The sequence below is a fragment of the Macrobrachium rosenbergii genome, chromosome 17 (genome assembly GCF_040412425.1).
Source record: "Macrobrachium rosenbergii isolate ZJJX-2024 chromosome 17, ASM4041242v1, whole genome shotgun sequence".
Classification (NCBI taxonomy): domain Eukaryota; kingdom Metazoa; phylum Arthropoda; class Malacostraca; order Decapoda; family Palaemonidae; genus Macrobrachium; species Macrobrachium rosenbergii.
In genome coordinates, this window is record NC_089757.1 from 29305664 (window position 1) to 29330875 (window position 25212).

Genomic DNA, 25212 nt, shown 5'->3' on the forward strand with positions numbered 1-25212 from the left:
ATAAATGTAGTGGCAATTTTGATATTAGACATCACATATTGCACATGACACATGATAATATTAAAGTAAGAACAATCTTGATCGTTATTAAAAATGCTTAATAATAGGTAGGCTTATAGATATTACACTAGATGTGTCAACCAGTCTCGTCTTATAAGCATGTTACTGTGATGCTTAAGAAAACCTGGTGTATTTTGTCAGTCATTAAAGACTATCCGTAGTATGTAGGCTTGTAGGATACAGTCTGTGACATAATTTTTTTTTTTTTTTTAGTTTTAGACATCAAAGGAGGTATTAGAGTTGTTTAAAGTAAAAACTGTTTGCTTCCAGTAATATAGCGCCATATAAAAGAATATTTCTTAACATATATTTATTTATGTTCAGAAAGAAGGTAGGCCACGCTTCTGTATACTGAATCTGGCTGTTAGAAAAGAAGCAATATAACTTAATAGTGTGTGTTTATCTAATGCGAAGGTTAGCACTGCTGTGAATATCTAACAGATTCCATGTTATTAATCTGTATCGGGATAAGATAACATTTAGTTATGTGATTTAAAAATAAGCTGATAACTTTAACTTTAGAGTGTTTTGAAGGACCGCAGTTAAAGCGATTAGTGTCTAGTGGGTATTCCTGACCTTAAGTTTATATACTGACTAATGATAAATGATTGGCTTCATATTTCTCGGTTAAAAGGAATGATCCCCGGCAGTAATTTAAATTCGCTACCGTCTTTAACTGCAAGCCAGACTTTTCAGCTCTGATCATACGTATTTACGTGTTGTCCAGAGTAATATAGTGCTTATTGCGATCGAAAAGAAAACTGTCATGCTTTGGGAAAATACTGTTTGTGATCGCGAGTATAATAAGTAAATAAAGATAAAAGATGATGAATTTTGATGCCGTACTGGACAGTATCGGGGAGTTTGGTCCATATAGCCGGCGAGTGTTCGCTCTGTCCTGCATCGTTCCTATCATATCGGCTCCTGCTGCTGTTCAACAGACCTTCGTGGGATTTATCAGTCCTTACAGGTAACCCTTTTACTGAATTTATGATCATCTGTGGGTCTCTTTGTAACGTGACACTGTAATTCTGTTGTCTTTTTGTATCCCAACCCCTCCTGTTTTTTAATTTTTTTTCATTGAGGTTTTCTTAGCCACTAACGGAAAATACACAGCATCCTTCACAAATATGAAGACGGCACTGTTGGTCCTCCATGTAATGTGAAAGGTTAAGGCTTCCACGTTAATGGAAAGATCTTCCGATTCACAAATTTAATCAAAATATAGTTTGACTCTGAAAAAAATATTGAAGCGCAAATTATTTTGCTGCATGACTATTACTTATAATCAGTAATCAGTCTGTAAGAAATCTGAAAATACCAAAAAGGAGACCATTAGAGACTAGTAGAGACTAGACATCTGCAAGCAGGGGCATCAACTGATGCTTGTTTGTGCGGCAGATGCAACGTGGGAAATATCTTGAAACCAAAAGGGTCCTGTTTTCTCCAAAATCAAGTTATTTCCGTCAAAATATAACCTTTAAGCCATTTGTGTATTTTGATAACCATAATGGTTATTACCCCTCTCTAAACATAATAATCTATCCACAGTATTGAAGATATATAAGGATGGTTAAAATTCTGTCATTAAGCAGAATGTTCAGTCCTAAGCAGAGTACTTGTTTATATTTTATAACTGAAATGTTGAGTTTAAAAGCGTCATGTTGTTTTAGTTTTGTTAGTCTTCATCATCATCATTATCCTACGGTTTGTTAACTTTGGAGGAAAGATTTTTCTACAAATTATACTTTCCCTACATTTCACCTATTGCATGTAAAAAATTTAGGCCGTGTTTTCATCAGGTGTACCGCAGGAATGTGCGTTCACTATTAGTACAGAAGATCATGCTAAGGAGAACTGAAGTTGTAGGAAAAAAATATTTTTTTTCTTCATCAGTCCTTTGTCTGCTTGCTTTTGGCAGAACAAGGACAATGCCCTCTCCAAGTATATATGATCCAGATGCTGTATCACAGTAACTTGTGCCAATAACTTGTCCAGTCGCTGATGTTGTACACCTTTGGAGGTTATAACCGTGAATCAGTAAGTCAGCGTCTTCACCAATCACAATTGTGACGGTGTCATGGGCGGACTGTGAAGCAACGTGCACAATGAGGTGAGGAATTTCAGCTTGTGAGAGGATTTCAGAAGTAATATATCCTCAGAATCAATCAAAGTCTTGAGACAGATTGGTGCATCTGAATGCCAACTCACAAAGGAGGAGCAAGAATGAGACCTCTGGGTATATCTGCCTGCATAAACGCCTGGCCAAGAGTTACAGTCTTAAGACCAACATTTTTATCAACAAGCCGCTTCGTAAGAGCTGTTAGTGTATCATGGATAGGATATACAATCTTCTCTCAATTTCAAATCTAGAACAAGAGGGCGGGTTTCGAGTATGTTTCGCTGATGTCTTTAAAAGTGTGTGTTGTATTTCTCACTGTTTCTTTGGCCTGCTGACATATGAAATTGCTGCATTTATTATGTATTAGTTAAAGATGGTCTTTCAGCTGGTTATTTATATGACTGCTAAACTTGTCGTCTGATACGAATTCTCTTCATTTTGTCTGCTAAGTCTCCTGTGATTTTCTCATCATTATATTGTGAATGGAAGCATTATATTGTGATTGGATTGCAACATTATTTGGAGTTGTACCGAATAACCAAACGATTCCGGTTGCAGGTCATCAGACGAAACTTAAAAAAAAAGTAATTATTTTGAATTTAATTTTATTGGTTTTCTATTTAAATTTATTACATAAACACAGTCACTTGGAATGAAACGGAAATTCCTGGTATTATACAGCATCAGATGCAGGAGGATCTCGACCATTTCGTAATAGCGAAAGCATTAGCATTCCCGTACGGGTATTTGTAACTAATTCCCTTAAAATTTTCCGGTAGGCCAAATAATGAACAATGTTCTTTTGAAGCTAAAGAGCTAAAGTTTAAGAAAGAGTTGCTTTTTGAGTTTTATGTAAAAGAAAACTATTGTGCTGGCTTTGTTTGTCCGTCCGCTCTTTATTCTGTCCGCACTTTTTTCTGTCCGTCCTCAGATCTTTAAAACATACCAAATTGCAGCCCTCTAGCCTTAGTAGTTTGTATTTTATTCAAGATTAAAGTTAGCCATAATCGTGCTTCTGGCAGCAGTGTAGGATAGGCCACCACCGGGTCGTGGTTAAAGTTTCATTGGCCGCGGCTCATACAGCATTATACCAAGACCACCGAAAGGTAGATCTATTTTCGGTGGCCTTGATTATACGCTGCAGCGGCTGTACAAAAAACTCGATTGCACCGAAGAAACTTCGGCTCATTTTTTACCTGGTATTTATTGTCTTTATTCCAGTCCATATAAAATTTTTGTAAGTCAAAGGTCGGCCTTTTTGGTGTTGTGATGAGCAGTGGTAACCATTGGAGAGAAAATTGTTTGTGCTCAGTCTTGCGATAGGTAGGCCTATGTTACGAATTATGCTATGAAGTATGTTATGATTATTTCATAAATAATGTACAAACTCAGAGGAATTTAGTTACACCATTTTAGTTCCTTAAATATTGTCCAGAAAGACATTGCAGCGAAACCATATCGATTCTTTCTAAACATATTGTCAAATATACTGTTAGATTTTCAAATAAGGAATCCTGGTCACACTCATTATGTAAGTCTAGAGTTTCAAATAAGGAATCCTGGTCACACTCATTATGTAAGTCTAGATTTTAAAGTAAGGAATGCTGGTCACACTCATTATGTAAGTCTAGATCTTCCAATAAGGAATCCTGGTCACACTCATTACGTAAGTCTAGATTTTCAGATAAGGAATCCTGGTCACACTCATTATGTAAGTCTAGATTTTCAAATAAGGAATCCTGGTCGCACTCATTATGTAAGTCTGTAAACAGGATCAACGAGCCACATACATATAAAAGTAAACATATTTAAATACTAACTCTTTTAGAAACACAGAGATATTCTTACTACAACAATGAAATAGTCCACACTCTACTATCATTTTACGGTTCTGTAAATCTTTTTAGCAGTATTCATTTGTGAAGTGATGGGATCTTGAAGTCATATAAAAGTGAACATATTTAAATAGTAACTCTTTTATAAACACAGAGATATTCTTACTACAACAATGAAATACTCCACACTCTACTATCATTTTACGGTTCTGTAAATCTTTTTAGCAGTATTCATTTGTGAAGTGATGGGATCTTGAGATAATTCTTTTAACCTCTTCGCCGGGAATCTACAAGTTCCGGATGAGGATACTAAACAATAGCTCTTTTTTTGTAGTCTTCCACCACTGAGACATTCCTAGATTTTTTTTTTTATCTGTTGCCAAGGGAAGTGTTTGCCTGGCTCATAAATAAAGACAAAATCCACGAAGGAAAGAGAAACAATGGAATGCTGCAGGGCGTTTCGACTTATAGTCCTTCACTTAGCAGACTGCTCAGTAAAGGACAGCAGACTGCTCAGTAAAGGACCACAAGTCGAAAGGACTTGCAGCACTCCATTGTTTCTCTTTCCTTCGTGGATTTTGTCTTTATCTATATATTTATCACCCTCCATATTTTTGTGATTCAGGTGTACGTACAGTATCATGTATATAGACAGGGTCGTATTGTGCAGGGTTGACCAAACGTGTCTAAGCATTATGATTATTTTGGCACACGTACCATGGCAGACAACACAGATACAGTACCCTTTTCAGGAAAGGTTTACGAGTCATTTACTGATATTGAAGTAGTGTATTAGTATGGGAAAAATGATTTGTATAATCATTAAAATATGAAAATTTAAATTACAGATACATTGAATAAGCGTCAAGATTAACATTATATATATATAAACATACACACATATATAATATATGTGTGAAAGTTTGTATTTATATATATATATATATATATATATATATATATATATATATATACATATATATATATATATATATATATATATATATATATATATATATATATTTATATATATAAGGATATACATACATATATATATTTATATATATAAGTATATATGTATATATATATATATATATATATATATATATATATATATATATATATATTAACCAGCAAGCATAAGCCGTTTCCTCCTACAGAGGATGGATCACATGCAAAGAAATGGCATTGTCACTGTCACATTCACTCATATACTGCGTAAACAATTCATGTTTATAGCTTTAGCCTTTTTTCCTTCATTATTTTCAACACCCATACTCCACTTCCCTAGAAGATAGTTGGCTCAACAGTCCCTTCATGCAGCCATGGGTTCGATAGACACTCCAGTTTTTACCCAATTTTTAAATACTTCAGCTTTACCTAGTTACCTTTTGCTAGTTAAGAGAATATCCACCATGTTCTCGTAAGGCAGGCATATAGATGGCATTTTTCGACCAAAGCTGCCCTGTCTATTCAAAGCCCCTCTGAGCTAGTGGGACATTTGCTCAGAATCCTTGTTTAACAGCAAACCCACAAACTGAAAATGTTGAAAACAGCCGATATAACTGCGAGTGCCCATTCACTGAAGATGCTCGTTCTATACATTCTATCTCTACTCGTCACATCATATTTGGCGCAACCTTTGCCATTCTGATTACCTTGAAATTTAACCGAACCGCAACCAGATGGCGTGTCGATAAGGTGTCACTTCCTGCCAGTCACGGTTGTTACCTGTCATACAGAACGTAGCCTAATCTGGAGAGCAACTGCCGATTCGTAGCCAGGTATTTCCCCTGAGCCAGTAACACTATTTGTTCGGTTTTATTTGTCAATTCAGCATCAAATCAGCATGTCCGTAAAGTTTCCATTTGCACCGAGTTAATGGTCTGGCATATCTGATTGTCTTCCACCTCGGTAAAACTTACTTAAGTCGCAAGGCCTGATTCCCGATAGACGTCGACCGGGACAGGTTCCTCATACATCAATAGATATAACCTTTCCTATAATGCCGAGTCCTGACCTAACCAGGTCTTACCAACCTAACCTAACTTAGGGCGACGTGCCCTAACCTGGCCGTGGGGGGGACGGGGGGCCTTCGCCCCCTTGAACCCCCGCAAAAACGCCGTAACCTGTCCCGGTCGGCGACTGGCAGGAGCCAGGCCGCGCAACTAAAGTAAAATTTTACTTTCACGTCATTCTTTTTGTTTGTTTCGCATGTGTCGAATATCTGTTATCATATGGCTTTTGAGTAGTACTTGAAACTGATCTCCGGAGCATCACTCTAATCATTAATAACGAGAGAATCTTACGTAAGTAGTTGATTTTTGTTTCAGTTATTATTATCATCATCATTATTTTATTTTTATTTATTATTATTTTTTTTTTTTTTTTTTTTGTCTATCACAGTCATCCTATTCGACTGGGTGGTTTTATAGTGTGGGGTTCGGGTTGCATCCTGCCTCCCAGGAGTCCATCACTTTTCTCACTATGCGCTGTTTCTAGTAGCACACTTTTCTGCATCCTGGAGCTACTTCGGCATCTAGTTTTTCAAGATTCTTTTTCGGGGATCTTGGGATCGTGCCTAGTGTTCCTATGATTATGGGTACAATTTCCACTGGCATATTCCATATCCTTCTTATTTTGATTTTCAGGTCTTGATACTTAAAAATTTTTTTCTTTCTTTCTCATCTACTCTGGTGTCCCATGGTATTGCGACATCAATGAGTGATATTTTCTTCTTGCTTTTGTCAATCAACGTCACGTCTGGTCTGTTGGCACGTATGACCCTATCTGTTCTGATACCGTAGTCCCAGAGGATCTTTTCCTGGTCGTTTTCTATCACTCCCTCAGGTTGGTGTTCGTACCACTTATTACTGCTGGTGTTTCTTGCACAGGCTTGGAGGGTTTTATCTACTAAATCATGCCTCTTTTTGTATTGGTTCTGTTCAAGCGCCGGACATTCGCTTGCTATGTGGTTTATGGTCTCGTCTTTCATATTGCACCTCCTGCATATGGGTTAGATGTTATTTCCATCTATTGTTCTTTGGACATATCTGGCTCTTAGGGCCTGATTTTGTGCCGCTGTTAGCATTCCTTCTGTTTCCTTCTTGAGTTCTCCCCTCTGTAGCCATTGCCATGTTTCATCGCTGGCCAGTTCTTTTGTATGTCTCATGTACTGTCCGTGCATTGGTTTGTTGTGCCATTCCTCTGGTCTGTTTTTCATTCTTATGTCTGCATATTTCTGGGTCTTCGTCTGCTTTTATCAGTCCTTCTTCCCATGCACTCCTTAGCCACTCGTCTTCACTGGTTTTCAGATATTGCCCCAGTGCTCTGCTCTCGATGTTGACGCAGTCCTCTATGCTTAGTAGCCTTTTCCCCCCTTCCTTTCGTGTTATGTATGGTCTGTCTGTATTTGCTCTTGGGTGTAGTGCTTTGTGTATTGTCACGTGTTTTCTAGTTTTCTGGTCTATGCCGCGGAGTTCAGCCTTCGTCCACTCCACTACTCCTGCGCTGTATCTGATAACTGGTACTGCCCATGTGTTTATGGCTTTCATCATGTTTCCGGCGTTGAGTTTTGACTTGAGTGTCGCCTTAAGTCTCTGCATATAATTTGTTCTTTCCTGATCGTGTCCTTCATCTCTTGGTGTTTTGTTAAGCTAAGTTAAGTATACCTTAGTTTTACCAGACCACTGAGCTGATTAACAGCTCTCCTAGGGCTGGCCCGAAGGATTAGACTTATTTAAGTGGCTAAGAACCATTTGGTTACTTAGCAACGGGACCTACAGCTTATTGTGGAATCCGAACCACATTATAGTGAGAAATGAATTTCTATCACCAGAAATAAATTCCTCTAACTCTTCATTGGCCGGTCGGAGACTCGAACTCGGGCCTAGCGAGTGCTAATCCACAGCTCTACCGACTCTCCCAACGAAGAGCTCTTGGTATCCTCTCGTTCTGTTATTCCCAGGTATTTGTATCCCGTCTCATCTATGTGTTGGATGCTACTCCCGTCTGGTAGCTTTATCCCTTCAGCCCTCGTTACTTTGCCTTATTATTATTATTATTATTATTATTATTATTATTATTATTATTATTATTATTATTATTATTCAAAAGATGAACCCTATTTATATGGAACAAGCCCACAGGGGCCATTGACTTGAAATTCAAGCTTCCAAAGAGTATTATGGTGTTCGTTTGGAAGAAGTAACAGAAGGTAATGGGAAATACAGAAAGAGATCAGTTATTAGCTCTTCGAAAACGTCTGGAAGACAAGAAAACACACCATTCTGAGCTCCCGTCTTTTATTATAGTCTAGTAAACGTTATGCGGATGTGGGAACGAAAGAATTCTCGTCATCCTCCAGTTCAGCAACCGTAATTACCTTTGGAATGAGGCCTCTCGCCTCAAGGATGATCTTGCAATAACTACCAAACCTCTCGATATTTTTCGTGCGTTCTCTCTGCGCTGCGATCTACGATATGACTGGAAATCGTTCTCTCTCTCTCTCTCTCTCTCTCTCTCTCTCTCTCTCTCTCTCTCTCTCTCTCTTTAGATATTCAAATATCTTTCACTACGTGATATAAACTAAAACGGTGTCTTTTACTCTAACCATCAAGAACCAGAAGATGAAATATAAATTCATCGGTTCTCTCTTATATATACTTGAATACGGATGGATTCATATATATACACGTATGTATGTATATGTATATATATTATATATATATATATATATATATATATATATGCGTGTGTGTGTATGTATATGTATGTGTATCAAATAGAAATAAGTGAAGAAGTAAAAGAGCGTTTGAATCTGTTCTCAAGCAGAGGCACACTCCAAAGAATAAAGATGGCAATGGCGCATCCGAAGGTTTGAGAACATGGTGCGGCCACCACTTGACATCAGGCTGCTGAATGTAGCACCTGAGTTGACCCAGCAGCCACAGACGAAGATCCAAATTAAGTGAATTAAGTAAAGCATTATTGAAAGAAAGAAGTAAAACTCAACAGATTCGAATTCGAGTTAGGGAAATGTTCTCTAATTTTCGAAAAATTCCCCGTTGCAAAAAGGAGGGAAAGAAAAGTATCGAATTGAACGTAAAAGTATATAGAAAATAAGAGTTTAAATGGAAGCACCCAATCTCATAACACATTGGGCAGCGAAAGAAAAAGCAACCAGGAAGCAATGTTAGTTCTGCTGGCTTTTTCTCGCATACTGAAGCGTAGAAATAAAAAATGCAGAAACCGCAGTACCTGCTTCATACATGGTCACGGTATTCTGTACTGGACCGGAAATTCCAGGTGGGGGATGATGAAACTTATAATTCATGAGCAAAGGATGCCAGCTACTTACTTTATTTTGAACACAGTCTTTCTAAAAAAAAAAAACCTACCACGAATCATCCTAAAACATGAGTGGTACCGATTTGTATCAGGAGAACAGATGCAGCCGGAGACACAGTGCTTTCATTAATACGTAAAAACGACATTTTTGTCAGGAGAAATACGCTATCTAGGATAACTACTCGAGGCCACTCGGTTCCGATGACGCTGGTAATGCTTTGTGTACGTTTCCTGCCTACAGGAGCTGAATGAATTGGTTCCATCTGAACTATTTACTAAATTTACAGTTTTTGCGTCTCGTAATCGGTAGTAGAATTTCAGTGGTTGCAAATAAAAACGCGGCAAATGTACAAAAAAATTATGTTAAAAAAATGACACTAGAATCATATATACATATATATATATATATATATATATATATATATATATATATATATATATATATATATATATATATATATATATATATAATGTGTGTGTGTGTGTTATTGTGTTGTGTATGTGTGTGTGTGTGTGTACATTCCTTTCATGGCTAACTAGAATTTGTTAATTCAGTTTTATTGGACAAAATATTTTTCTCTATATTTGTATATATTGACAGGGCAACAAAAAGAGCAACATACAATTGTATGTTAGGCGTTTCCGGAAACAGTAAAAAAAAAAAAAGCTGGTGACCACATTAATAGGGCTCACATTCTTTATGTTGGCCTTAGGAATACAAATTTTCTGTTTTTTAGCCGGCAAAACCATAATCTCAGGGCCAAACAATGAACATTGGACTTGATTCGGAATTAGCATATTCATTATTATTGTTGTTATTATTATTATTATTATTGGCTTCAAATTCAAGTCTCCAAAGACTTATGTGTTCATTTGAAAGAAGAAAAAGAAGTAATGGGGAATAAAGAGAGAAAAGCTCAGTTATTAGAAAAGGCAAAATAAATTGACACATTAATAAGTAGATAAAAATGTAAGTAATGTATTGAAATACAAGGAGGAAGGGAAGCTATTATTTACCTTAGATAATACTTTTAGTCTGGAATGATATTATAGATAGGGGATTTTGTTTTTAATTCACTCAAATTGTTAAAAGGAAAATCAGAAAAAATTCAATGGGGTTTTCAGATCACGTCGCAGAGTATGCTAAGGGGGGGGGGGGTATTGCCAACACGGCAAATTTTAGTAAATACAGTAATTTAAAACTATATACTGCATTTGGACTGACCTGCTTACTCTGCATTAGTTTCCAAGTTCTAGGTATATAAAATCCAGTTGTCTTGTGAACGCTGACAGCGCAATTCAGGTATGTTATATTTGCTGAGAAACCACATTTCACTCTGTACTTTACCCCGAAGGGGGTTAGTGCCGTCCGTGCATCTCATGCGGTGCACTGTAGGCATTACTTAAGGTTCTTTACAGCGTGCCTTCGGCCCCTAGCTGCGACCCCTTTCATTCCTTTTACTGTACCTCCATTCATATTCTCTTTCTTCCGTCTTACTTTCCACCCTCTTCTAACAATTGACTCATAGTGCAACTGCGAGGTGTTTCCTCCTGTTGCACCTTTCAACATTTTTAATGTCAATATCCGTTTCAGCGCTGAATGACCTCGTTGGTCCCAGTGCTTGGTCTTTGGCCTAAATTCTATATATTCATTCAACTTAGTACTTTAAACAGAAAAGTAACTAAAGACATCCTTTCCTAGAATAAAATATATATTCTATATCTATAAATTACACAACTGGATGAAATAGCATTAGATGCGGAAAGGATTAATGTGGCTGAATAATTCAAATATTTAGGAAGAATAATATCCTTGACAGGTTCTCGTTGAGTTGGAATTTAGCGAGAGACTGCAAAAGGTCAATCAAATAATGGTCAGGCTAAATAAGATTTGGAAATCGTATGAGCTGAAACTGCATACGAAAGTAAGATCATGTATTAGTCCAGTACGATTTGTAAAGCTGTACGGGCATGAACAGTTTTATGACAGTTGAGAAATATCTGAAAGATTTTGTCGATTTAAAAATAAATAAAAATGTATCTTTTAAGAAGACTATAAGGAGTCAGATGACAGGGCAGAGTTAGAGATGATACCATAATGGAAATTGGGGATGTTACATAATATGTAGATGAGATAATGACGAAGGGGAGATGGAGATGACTTGAAAGACCCGGACCTACTTGGGTAATTATTAAAAGGGAGGCTGGAGATGAATTACGCAGAGGGCCTTTGCGTCACGCGGCGTTGGAGGCGATTGAACACGCGCGCGCGCACACACACATATATACTGTATGTGTGTGTGTACATATAGATAAGTATCTAGTGCAGACATCTTTCCTTTTTATTAGTTTTCTGTAAAAGAAAACTGCTGTTCCGGCTTTGTCCGTCCGCACTTTTTTCTGTCCGCCCTCAGAGCTTAAAAACCACTGAGGCTAGAGGGCTGCAAATTGGTATGTTGATCATCCACCCTCCAATCATCAAACATACAAAATTGCAGCCATCTAGCCCCAGTAGTTTTGATTTTATTTAAGGTTAAAGTTAGCCATAATCGTGCTTCTGGCAACGATATGATAGGCCACCACCTGGCCGTGTTTCAAGTTTCATGGGCCGCGGCTCATACAACATTACACCAAGACCACCGAAAGATAGTCCTATTTTCGGTGGCCTTGTTTATACGCTGTAGCGGCTATACAGAAAACTCGATTGCGCCGAAGAAACTTCCGCGTATTTTTTACTTGTTACTTTTAGAGATGAGCTTAACGCCCACGTATTTCCTGCAAAGATACTTTTTTCTCTGCCAATTTTCTTCGAAACATTAAAAAAAAAAGGAGCTTGTGCAACCGGAAATAGTTTTAGACATTCCAAGACCCAAATACAGTAAATACTTAAGCCCCTAAGGGGTAGGAAATTACAGAACAGGGTCGCAGATTCATCTCGGTGTCCCTGGGTAGAACCACCAAACAAAGCCTTGCAGATGGTCATAACGAAAGAAGATAGGAACGCGCGAGCGCAAACGCGCAGAAAAGAAAGTAGCATTGAATCAATGCAGACATAGAAACAGAAGATATTGCGCAGGAAGCATTGCCCATAAGCATTCTTACGTTTTACTCTCTCCAGTAAAGAAGTTGCTGCGATTTTTATTTTATTTATTTATAGTATTTTTAATATTTCATAACGTGAGTCATGCAATATTGTGGTCTACTGAAGAGTTTTGGAACAAAACAGCAGTTAGTCCATCAAAGCAAACAAGAAACTCGTGAGATACGCTACCACTCTTTTCAGAACTGACCATATTAATTAATTCGTTAGGGTCGTCCCATCCCCCACTCTTTCTAAACTGTTTATTCAAACAGATACCACTTGTTTAGAATCTAAATTCTTTTTTTTTTTTTTCATTAATTTCCGAAGTATACCTTAGTTTAACCAGACCACTGAGCTGATTAACAGCTCTCCTAGGACTGGCCCGAAGGATTAGATTTATTTTACGTGGCTGAGAACCAATTGGTTGCCTAGCAACGGGACCTACAGCTCATTGTGGAATCCGAACCACATTATGGTGAGAAATGAATTTCTATCACCAGAAATAAATTCCTCTAATTCTTCATTGGCCGGTCGAAGAATCGAACGCGGGGCTAGCAGAGTGCTAGCTGAGAACGGTACCCACCCATCCAATGAGGAACTATTTCAAAACGTGTTCAAATGAGAGAGAGAGTTCCCTAATTTTTATTTCATATCTTCGTAATAATTATAATTTACCCTTTGGCATTATGTTTTAACTACTGTGAAATTACCAGATGAACTGGGCAATATCAGAATATATTATGAGTCACCACGTCACCATTTACAGGCTTCCTTTTGTTGATTTATTGCTGTCATATTGATAATAATAACAGTGCCGTTGGGTAGGTGTTGACCAGGTTAATGGTTAACCATGGTACAACTTGACCAAAATAAAAAAAAACTTTGCCTGTGATATATATATATATATATATATATATATATATATATATATATATATATACATATACACACATGCATATATACATATATATTATTCATATGTACAAATAACGCATTTGACATAATACCAGTTCTTACACTATATTTGTGTTGTTTCAGTCGAACAGCCAGCGCCTCCCCACTTTCTCCTGTTCACGTTTTTATTACATTATTTACACGGAATCTTATAATTACTTCCTGTTCCATTCCCTAGCTTTTAAAACGCTAGGAACTATTAGAAACTTGCTAATTAGAAGTTCAACGGGAAATGGAACAGGATGTGTTTATAAAATTCCGTGTAAATAATGTAATACAACGTACTTATGACGAAGTGGGAAGACGTTGGCTGTTCGATTGGAATAACACAAATTTATAGCGTAAGAACTGGTAATATGTCAGATGCATTACTTGTACACATGAATAATAATAATCATGGTATTAATTGGACAGAATAGAAGGAAATTATGTTTTGCAAAGATTCAGTGAAAAGAAATATAATAAAATCCTGTATAATTAAAAAAAGACTGTGACAATTTATGAAATATCAGCCTAGGTTTGTATAAAGTTGATGAAATTTTAACGAGTGGTATTTTAAAACAAGTAGGCTATTAAGCATTACCACTGTTCGGTGATTGTTAGCGTAGCTTGTCTTGTTTGTCTTGCCACGAAGTCTTCTTGTGACTGTATTTGTTTCCTTGGCACTTGTACCTGAACCCTGATGAGGTGTAGAAATATATGAAAGCGCTTGATTCAAGTTATTTCTTTCCACCCTTCTATTGATTGCATATATATATATATATATATATATATATATATATATATATATATATATATATATATATATATATATATATATATATATATATATATATATGATAGATAGATAGAGGATCGTGTCAGGATTGCGGAACCCAACATCTCCATGTCAAGAACAGCGAACCCAGTGATTCCTGTGTAAAGAATGGCCAACCCTTTCCGGTCCGAACTCCAATTTCACACGAGGCTAGTACTAAACACGGCGAAACAGTGATTCATCTGCACTGTTTCGCCGTGTTCAACACTCAGCTGAGGGGAGTCGAATGTATTTCGCCTTGTTTAGTACTAGCCCCTGGGGGATCAAATCTCTGGTTCCGAAGTGTTCATGTCTAGGGCAGCAACCCGATTATTCCTATGTAAAGAATAACGAAGCCAATAATCCTCTTGTAAAGAATAGCGAACCCTGCTGCGAGTGGCTTAGCTAAACTTGACATGATCCATATATATATATATATATATATATATATATATATATATATATAAAGGATTAAAGGATACAGGCAGGACATAGGATAAATTAGGCATTGCTGGTACCAAAAAGCCCTTCGGCATTGTAGTTATCATGAAAATCTAATACAAACACAGGCATTATATATAAATATACACATATATATACAGTATATACATTATATATAAATATACGCATATATATACAGTATATATATATATATATATATATATATATATATATATATATATATATATATATATATATACAGTATATATATATGTATATTTATATATAATGTCTGTGTTTGTATTAATTTTCATGATAACTACAATGCTGAAGGGCTTTTTATGAGGTCTCAGCTGTTTTCAAGGGCAGGGTTGCTAGACCCACGTTCTTTTTCTGGAACCCATTTATATATATATATATATATATATATATATATATATATATATATATATATATATATATATATATATATATATATATATATATATATATATATATAATGTGTGCCCTGTATATGTGTATGTATTTGTATGTATCACAGGAAAAATGAAACAGAGTATAACTCCCTCTTGAAGATGTCTTAGAAAACTAGAGAAGAAACCTTTCAGTATTTATACCCAGTGCTTCATTTATCTTGTGGTACATCTGCATATATATATATATATATATATATATATATATATATATATATATATATATATATATATATATATATATAGTAACCTAACGTAAATTATTAGATAATTTTTTTTTTTTTCAAAATTTCAGATTTAGAGCGCTTTACTTCCGTCTCTCACCAATTAGCAGCAAATTTTGGCACTCAAGAGTATTACATTTCTGAATGATCACCAGATATATATACTTAAAGGAGCGGACTATGTCAGATCTTATTTAAGCAAAGTCTTGACGTGTCCGGATACCACAAACCCGTTAGTAGCCCGCCCAGCACGCTTGCTGGCTTGCAAGCTTTTGCGCAATCAAGAGAGAGAGAGGAAAACCAAGAATCAGAATGCGTTTAGTACGAAAAATTATGTGCAGGGAGAGTTATTATTATCAGGCTATATAAATCGAGAGAAAATCTATCTATTATAATTAACCTACTCTGGTATTGTTAACAATAATTGTAATATAAATGCAAAATAAATGTCCCCAAAAGGAAGGCCTTACGTAAAAAGACAAAAACGCCGTCTTGATGTATATGATAATGAAAACCCGTAAGCTCCAACATTTTGAAGACTGCCCGACAACTCGACCAAGAGAAATTTAAAATCAGGCTACCAAACAGCGAACTCATGTCATGAATCACGGTCCGGGTCGACGACTTCCAGAACAGTAAAAAATGGTAGACTAAAGTCATCCCAAACAAAGAACCATCACGGGGGAAGATCACAGGGGTGAGAGGTTCCAGAAACAAGCTGTTAGACGATGCTTTCTGCTCTGTTGACAAAAGAGCGCTGTTTGTAGCAAGGTCTAAAGACCTTGGTTTACAGAACCTTTGTTCCAGCAGCAAGATGGTAGAGTTTTTGGCGAGGCGTTTCAGACCATGTTCATCCCTCGGTCTAGAAAGACCGTGGTTCAGCTTCAACAAAGCAAAAATGGGTCATGTTGACAGGTTTACGTGTGACCTTCATCTGTCAGTCAGCAGTGAATTCAAAAGTCGTTGTAAGTATTAAATATATATATAAGAAATGCACGCTTTAGCGAATACGATAAAATTTGAAGAAAAGTATAACACACCTTGACATTCCTTGTAAATAACGCTCCCAGAGAGAGAGAGAGAGAGAGAGGTAACCTTGGACGAAAATATCTCGTAATCACTGGAAATTGCAGTTCCCGGATAATGATATATATTTGTGCTTATGCATATGAGTGCATATTTCGTGTTTTCATCCATACAAAGCTCTCTCTCTCTCTCTCTCTCTCTCTCTCTCTCTCTCTCTCTCTCTCTCACACACACACACACACACACACACACACACATCTATCATGGGAAAAGGATATAAACAAGATCTACTGAGATTCTTTAGTCTCATTTAAATCTCCTTCAACATCTTGTGTAGATTGGGGTCAAGAGTGTATTAAAATGATTTTCCCGTATTGATACGGATTCTAACAGATTTCTGGAAACATAACTCCCTGTACATGTTGCAGTTTAGTTTAAAATAAAAAATATTTTTAGTACCTAAGTGAAAATTCACGTAGTAATGATTAGAAATACGCAGAAGTGATGTGGCAGATACCTCGGTGAAATTCTTCCCTATCTTTCTGCGCTTTATCTTCCACAAATCTCCACTCAGCAGCTACCTTTCTCATAGTCCCTATCCAAGTAAATCAAGGTCTTTCAATTTGTTGATTTGTTATATATCAATAAGTACACACACACACACATATATTATATATATATATATATATATATATATATATATATATATATATATATATATATATATATATATATATATATATATACATATTGTCATTATCGCGTGTGTAGTGTATATATCGTATGCTACATTGCAAGGAGTCACATCGACTCTTGTCTTTGTCATGTCTTTCATTATTTCGGATGTGACTTTTCAACTACTTATTTTGGTATTGTTGTTTTCTCCAAAAGTGGATGTATATACGAGTGTTTTTTTATTTCATAAATTTTTTTCGTACTTCGTTGTCATGATGCATTTGCCCCTCGCAGAATGTTTTTACTTTGCGCAGTATTTTTAGGAAAACGGCCGGGGAAGCGGTTGTTATAGACAGTTAAAACAGTGCTTAAAGCAGGGCCTTACACACACCATTCATAAATAAACAAAGATAGACGACTTTACGATGGAATTAAAGGGAATTTATGTTGGGAGTTCGGGTTAGTCGCTGATCAGACGCACAGCATCACACACGACGCTACCAAGAAAAACATTGCGCAAAGAACTTCCAAAGATTCAAAAGCAATATCTCGTTTATTACCTGGGAGGTAGACCCAACCTGGTCTGTGGTGCAATCCTTCCACTCCGTGCAATGCTGTTACATCCCAGTTGTTTAACTTACCGTTACGTAAATATTTTTAAGATAAAATGAGCGTCAGTAAAAAGAGAGGTTCAGTTACTTAATTGTATCATTTAAAAACACTATCCAAGTTGCATTATCAGCAATTTCCAAGATATGAGTTTGCATGCCGTGTGCGGGCCTTTTTGTAGGTAATATCTCAAGTAACTTAATACAGTATAATACGTTTTCATAGAAAAGAGAAAGAAATATTTTTCTCACAATGGAACAGTATCAGCAAAAGGATTTCCCAGAAAACGCACGGCGTCGTAGTGGCCCAACAGGTATGAGAGAGAGAGAGAGAGAGAGAGAGAGAGAGAGAGGAGAGAGAGAGAGAGAGAGAGAGAGAATGACGTAAACGTGTGAATCTGAGGAGGGGGAGAAAGAGAATGTAATGGAAGTTGACCGTTGAAGGTGAATAGAGTATACGGATGTCGTAGATATGCCTTGAGGTATTGTGAAACTGGGAGTTGGTTGAGTAGTTTAACAAAAGGACTCCAAGGTTGCTACGGCCAGCAGATGACGGGCGGGAATAGAGGTGATTACAGCGCCGACGATTCTCTCTCTCTCTCTCTCTCTCTCTCTCTCTCTCTCTCTCTCTCTCGCAGACTTGTAATTCAGTTTATAATCTTTATCTGGGAATAGTTTTGATAATCTTTGCCGGAAATATGAGCTTTAGTCTCTCTCTCTCTCTCTTTTACGCGGACTAGAAATTATGGGTTTAGTTACTATGCGTGTTTGTGTCCGTGATTTCGCTGCCCGTCATTTGTTATAAACAAGTAAGAAGTCTGTCTGTTTACGTTCTGAAAGTTATGGCCAAGGTTAAAGTCTTATTTGGCCTTTGACCTTCCGGTACGACCATGATCACAATCTGTTTATCTGCTTCATTACTATGCAAAACAAAAATGAATTATATATTGTGTATAGTTGGAAAGACTCAATTAAATTTCTGTAGCCTTTCAGGCCCTGAAAGACCAATAGTTACATTAACAAAAGGCAATAAGTTGTAACCAGTCCCGAGATCCACCTTTGGTCAAATTTTTTGAAAAATGTTGAGCTTCAGGACAAGTGGCTTTAGATTAGAACCGAAAGCAGGTCATAGGTTAGTGAGATGAAGATACCCAGTCATTGGTGGGTTGTGGCTGGGGTGGGTGGCGGAAGCTAGACTTTCCAGTTGAAACAGAGTAGACAGAAACACTGCTAACCTCTGAACCACAAAGCAATGGAGTATATATGTAGCCATGGGTCTATAGTTACAGCGAGTCCTTTAAACCACTAGTTTTTCAACCTTCTGCTATAGAAACATCAACGGTAAACTTATTTAACATAGTATAAACGAGAGTAGGTGATGATTTTCTTTCGTCAGATGAAGCTGAAGCTTTCTTAAACAAGCTTTATAGCTATGGAAATATAAAGAATGAGATATGCAAGTTTAAAATCTTCTTTGAGCCGTCTAGCAATAGACTCATGTTGTAGCTCTTCAGATCAGCAACAGCAAAGTAACAATGAGTTCTCGGAAACTGTTCCTTTGTGGATTTTGTAGTGCATTATTTCTTTGCTTTCTCTCCGTGTAACTTTTCAAGCCATTTTAATCTAGTAGATGGTAAACGTTAGTACTGTTCAAAAGGTCTGCTCTTTAAAGGTACCTGCTCTATCGCCTTTAAGAACTACCGTCACTGTCAAGGGTACTCTGGTACTGACTATTGATTTTTGAGAGCGAACGGTAAAGTAACCCCTTCTCTCTCTCTCTCTCTCTCTCTCTCTCTCTCTCTCTCTCTCTCTCTCTCTCTCTCTCTCTCTCTCTCGCGTTGATTTGCCGAAGGATATGAACATCACATAAAGAAGAATAATCCTTAAGTTAACAATCTAAATTTGTGGTATTTCGTTAAAACAAATGCTTATGCATGGCTTGTAAGTGTGTACTTGCTTACTGATTTTTTAAAAGCATTACGTATGAGTTGTGTATATATGACCATATGCATGCTTGCAGTGTATCTGTTGCTAACATAAGCTGCATTACAGATTAAGGAATTAAGTGCAAGACTGCATTTAACGGTCATTGTCGTCTAGAAGTAATGCATTCTAAGCCTTACTCAATTTTTATCTTTTATTATCAAGGCTACACCAAAGATGAATTCCAGTTTCCAACATAAAATGTCAAGAAGCACGGTCAGATGTACGTGAGATGATAAATGAGTTAGCTGTAATGTAAAAAGATGCAGGCCATGAAGTGAATCTCGCAGTTGGCCTTGATAAAGAGACTGATAGTTTGTAGATCTTTTGTCGTTATAACTAGCTAGGTCAATTAAAAGTATACCTTCATTTTACCAGACTGAGCTGATTAACAGCTCTCCTAGGGCTGGCGAAGATTAGACTTATTTTACGTGGCTAGAACCAATTGGTTACTTGCCAACGGGATACAACTTATTGTGGAATCCGAACCATATTATAGCGAGAAATGAATTTCTATCACCAGAAATAAATTCCCCTAACTCTTCATCAGCCGGCCGGGGAATTGAACTTCGGCCCATCGAGTAACAGTCCGCACTCTACCGACTCACCCAACGAGGAGCTGCCATGCCACCGAGTACTGCAGCGGGCGACGGTTTATACAGAGACCATATATATATATATATATATATATATATATATATATATATATATATATATATATATATATATATATATATATATATATATATATATATATATATATATGTTATATATAATATATATATATATATATATATATATATATATATATATATATATATATATGTGTGTGTGTGTGTGTGTGTGTGTGTGTGTGTGTGTGTGTGTGTATGTAAGCTGTTCCTCCTTACAGGGGGTGGTTCAGAGTAAAAAAAAAAATCTCCACCACATCCATAATTTAATAGCTGAATCTTGAATGAAACCCTTGTGCATTAAAACTTCCACAACGCTAGTCACTTCATATACCTACGCATAAGGCTCATCAGCAGTGCGTTAAACCGTTCACACAACTGTTTGATAAAATCTTTATCCACACACCCTCTTCTTCGTCTAAACCCAGACTCCTCTTTCCATATCATTCCTTCTGTCATCTGTTTCACTTTCTCAAGCAAAATTCTACTACAGTATACACTTTCCCTTCATGCGGAGTAACATGATACCCCCTATAATTGTCACAGTCGCCTCTTTTACATTTACACAGCGAAACAATTATTTGTCACATCCATTCCTTTAGAACCTTTCCCTCATCTAGACATACCTTACAAACGCTGGCCAGCCACTCATTCACACTAATACCACTCAGGGGCGTCATTTGGGGGGGCTGGGGGAGGAGCTTCCCCCCCAAGCCTCAACTTAGCCCCCTCACACCCCAAAGCCCCAAGAAGTAATAGCAGCGGGTTTTCCATTATCCCTATTTTCCATTATTCCTACCGAAATTCAAATGTGTCACCATATTAAGTTATATCTATCTATCTATCTATGTATCTATCTGTCTATCTCTCTATCTATCTATATTTCTCAATCACACACAATGTTTGTTTGTCTTCCTATTTTGCTGAAATACCTTGCTCATGTGGCTTCAAAAAGCACATAAAATAGCTCAAATAAAAAAACCCAGCTAGTTGGGGCTCACTTCGCTCACCAAACCATCTTTACCCCCAAACTAAAAATCTGAAATGACGCCCTGATACCACTTTACCAATAACGTGATTTGCACGGATGGTCTGAGGATCATCTGACTGAGGGGGGGTAAAGACAGTTTTGACCAGCTTAGTCATTTTGACCAAGCTGAACCAGATACAGTACAGTATATATCCTTTAGGTAATGTTATATATACAAACAAAATTTTTTACGGTTATTTTTTATTTTTATACAACATAATTTTTCCCCGACAGCATTTCATAATGCAAATATAATAAAGATTATAGTTTATTAATCTGAAAAAAATAAAAAAATAGCAAGCTTGAAGGGGAAGAAAAAACAAAACCAAAAAAACGAAAGAGTTTATTTCAGTGTGATGAATATAAATAATATGAGGATTCATTAGAGTGAAAATTTTCTACACAATTTTCATAATGAGAGTGGGCGGGGGCGGCTTCAATGTTTATTCTCCTACATAGTTTTCATTGCCTTTCATTCATTAGCAACCTTTTGAAGATCTAAGTGATCAGTTAGATCACTCTCACAAGCTAGTATCATTAGATAATGCAAACGTTTTTCTTTTGTTCGGTTTCGCAAATAAGTTTTTCATAGCTTCAGCCTGCTAAACGACCTTTCACTTTTACATACTGAAGGTGGTGCAGTCAAAACAATTTGAAAACTTTTGGCAGATAAGAAAATAAATTATGTTCTTTATGAGCTCTTAATGCAACTTCTGCAGCTGTACGGATGTTATTCTGATCTACCTCAGGATGCTGCTCTACATACTCAGAAAAATAAATCTTGAAATCTTATTCAACAGCCAAGGATTTGGTGTTCTTAATTCGCAGTGTATATGTGCGTGTTTGCCAGATATATCGATTCTTAATTTCTTACATACATATATACATGTATAGATAGACACACACTCATATGTATACACACACACTATACAGGTTTGTATTCAAACAATAAACACTGTCCATGTGTTACCAACTCAAAATCGCTATTGCTATGCTTCTGATCCATGAAATACAGCCGTACGATTACTGTTTTAAGGGTCTTAATTGAAAGCTTCAAAAGAATTTTAGCTCAAATTGCCTGCAGTTTTTTAATTGCATGCCCTCATATGTGGTTCCCCGATCTTCTATCTTGCATTGTACATTACTTTTGCTGTTACGGTGTTTTTTGTAGGTTTTACTTGTTCAAGGCTAGAATTGTTTCTACATAATTGAATTTGCATTTTTTATTTCAGATGCTGGGTACCAAACTGTGATAGTGACAACTCCACTTACAATGCAAGTTTCTTGGATTACACAATACCTTTCAATGAGGGGAAGGATCAGTATGAAGAGTGTGAAATGTTTGACCTCAAGGATCCTGGAAATAATTCCACCTGTACAGTCGCAGACTTCGACCAAAGTGCGGCCCCAGTTAAATGTTCCAAATGGGTCTATGATACGGAGCTTTTCACGTCGACCACTGTTACTGATGTGAGTTCCCTATTTTAATAACTAATAGAATTTGGCAAAGGTAATCTGCTATCATGCTGTACCGAAGATCTGTGCTAAAATTCCTTATGTCTGCATGAAAATGCGTTTGTTCTAAATATTTTTTGCCAGGGTGTTTAGCTTTATTGTTCTCAGATAGGTATTAAATTTAGCAATACTCATTGTGTAGAAAGACTGCTAGTATGTCTGCCTGTCAGTGACTGCTTTATTACAGAATTTATTACTGTTTTATTACCTTCGCGTAACATTCTGTGAGGTTTCTGTATATTAGTTTCGCAGAGGAGCTTCATTATTTTAAAAACAAAAATCAGTTTTGCTACTATTTACCCAACCTTTGCTCTTAATTCTGGGTAAAAATGAGATTTTCAGACCTCACAGTTCTTAGAAGACTGTTGATATAGCATTTTTTAAGATTGCTTGTTGGGTACTCTATGCATTTATTTGTGTCTAGTGTTCCATGGTGATCTGAAAGATCACTTTCTCTCTCATAACTGTCGAGTGATTTAATATTTATAGCAATTAAAAGCGAGTTAAAGTCCTCCTGGGCCTCTGTAGGTTCATAGAGCAGGCGCTGATCTCCTGTTTCTTAGGCCGACAGCCAGTGGGGGACAGGTTATGTTAATGTAACGTTAATGATTAATACTTAGCAGTCTTTGAATATTATAGGCTTCGAACATTTAAGCCATTTATATAATTATTTATATTTTTATCATATATCAAGCTAAAAGGCAGCATATTTGATTTTTTAGATATACACTTTGTAAATGTTTATGGGAAGTGAAAGTGAGTATCTTCTCTCTGAGTTCCGAGATGAAAAAGGCAATTACCATCTTTCCATGTCTCGTGGTGTGCAATTGATGTATTTTGGGGGGGGATAAGCAAATTTTCTGCAGATGATAAAATAAAATGTTAGTTTTTACATGTTTCTACAATTTTATATACATATACAATTTTATATAAGGCCTACATATATATGGATGTAAGGTGGAACAATATTTATAAAATATGTTGACTGACTTCAGCTTTCTTGTAAAAAGTATTATTAGTGTATGATATTCATAGTAAATTCATATTCCCCGGTTACGACTAGTGTACAAAACACCATAAATTTCTCTCTTTTCTCGGTGTTTCTTGCGATGAGTTTGAGATGTGGTAGGCCTAGCTCCAAAATGATGCTTGCCACAATTTTCCAGTTTGACCTGGCATGCGACAGAAGCTTCCTTGGTCCCCTTGCTGGTTCCATGTACATGCTGGGGATGTTGCTTGGCGCCATCATCATTGGTGACTTCGCTGATCGCTTCGGTCGGAAGTATGGGATCCTCGTGTCTGTGGTGTTGCTGGGTGGCGGCGGTGTACTCAGCGCTGTTTCGCCTAACTACACCATGTTCCTTATAATGAGGTTCTTCACTGGTGCCGGTGGCGTTGGACTCTTCCAAGTAACGTTTGTCTTAGGTAAGTCTGTACACTTCTGTAACGAGAAGGCTGTGCATCAAGGCACGTGAAACTCGTTGCCGTGGTTGATAAGATTTGATCGACATTATAATGTTGTAGGGAGTGAACCTCGGCGAGTGAGTTTCCAAACTGAAGTAGTTAAATACTTATATAGTGTGAAAGTATCAGTTACTGATTCTTTTTCATGGAGGGAAACTGTAATTGTGAAGGGCGGAGTCATTATCAAAAGAATTTCTTTTGGTTCAGTCTCCACAACGAAGGAGACCAGATACGAATCGCATCAAACAATAGAGAAATAATTATTATAAGAACAAATAAGCTTAACATCAAACTTTCATGGCAGGTTGAAGGAAAAACTTCCAGAATTTGAACTACTGTATATACATCAGTAACATAATATGAGGTTTAGTAGTTGGAAGTACGTAAATTCACAAAGATATGTTCCAGGTAACCTTAGCATCCAAAATGTTGCTAGAAATCAGAAGTTGGATTATCTTTTGATCCAAAAGAATTAAGGTATGGCATATGAAACGTAGTTAGAGAATGGTGATGGTAGGTCTACTCCAGCTCTAGCAAAATTTATCTGAATTTGAGGTGTGTGTGTGTGTGTGTGTATGTGTATGGATGAGTGGAAATAGACTTATATCCCTCTTAGGTCGAGTAGATTAGGTTAACCTCACCATAACTCATCACAGAAAGGCTCATAATGATAAATTTATTCAGAAATGATGAAATGAAGTTGAGGTCATTGTGGAAAGTACAAATACATGTATATTTGGTAAAATATATGTGTGTGCAGTCTATAAGTATCGTTATTGATTGGCAGCTGTGCCCTGTAATTAGACCAAGAAATTTCCCATTGGTATTTTTAGGATTATTATTTACCACATATCTACTTCATTATGTGTTTTGTTTTAGGAAAGCCTTTAAAGACACATCATCT

The 25212-nt window shown here is 36.7% G+C and overlaps 1 protein-coding gene across 11 annotated transcripts in view; it reads left to right on the forward strand.

Annotated features, from left to right (window-relative positions):
* LOC136847835 (organic cation transporter protein-like) overlaps positions 1–25212 on the forward strand; it is an 89556-nt gene that overhangs the window by 52711 nt on the left and 11633 nt on the right. For 10 of the 11 annotated variants that reach the window (XM_067119782.1, XM_067119783.1, XM_067119781.1 and 7 more), the window contains 2 exons: positions 22562–22799; positions 24011–24269. In XM_067119782.1, coding sequence (XP_066975883.1) covers positions 22562–22799; positions 24011–24269 — 497 coding nt within the window. Of the gene's footprint in view, positions 1–568; positions 1031–22561; positions 22800–24010; positions 24270–25212 lie in introns of those variants that run through there. The other variant, XM_067119792.1, reaches the window with a different exon arrangement.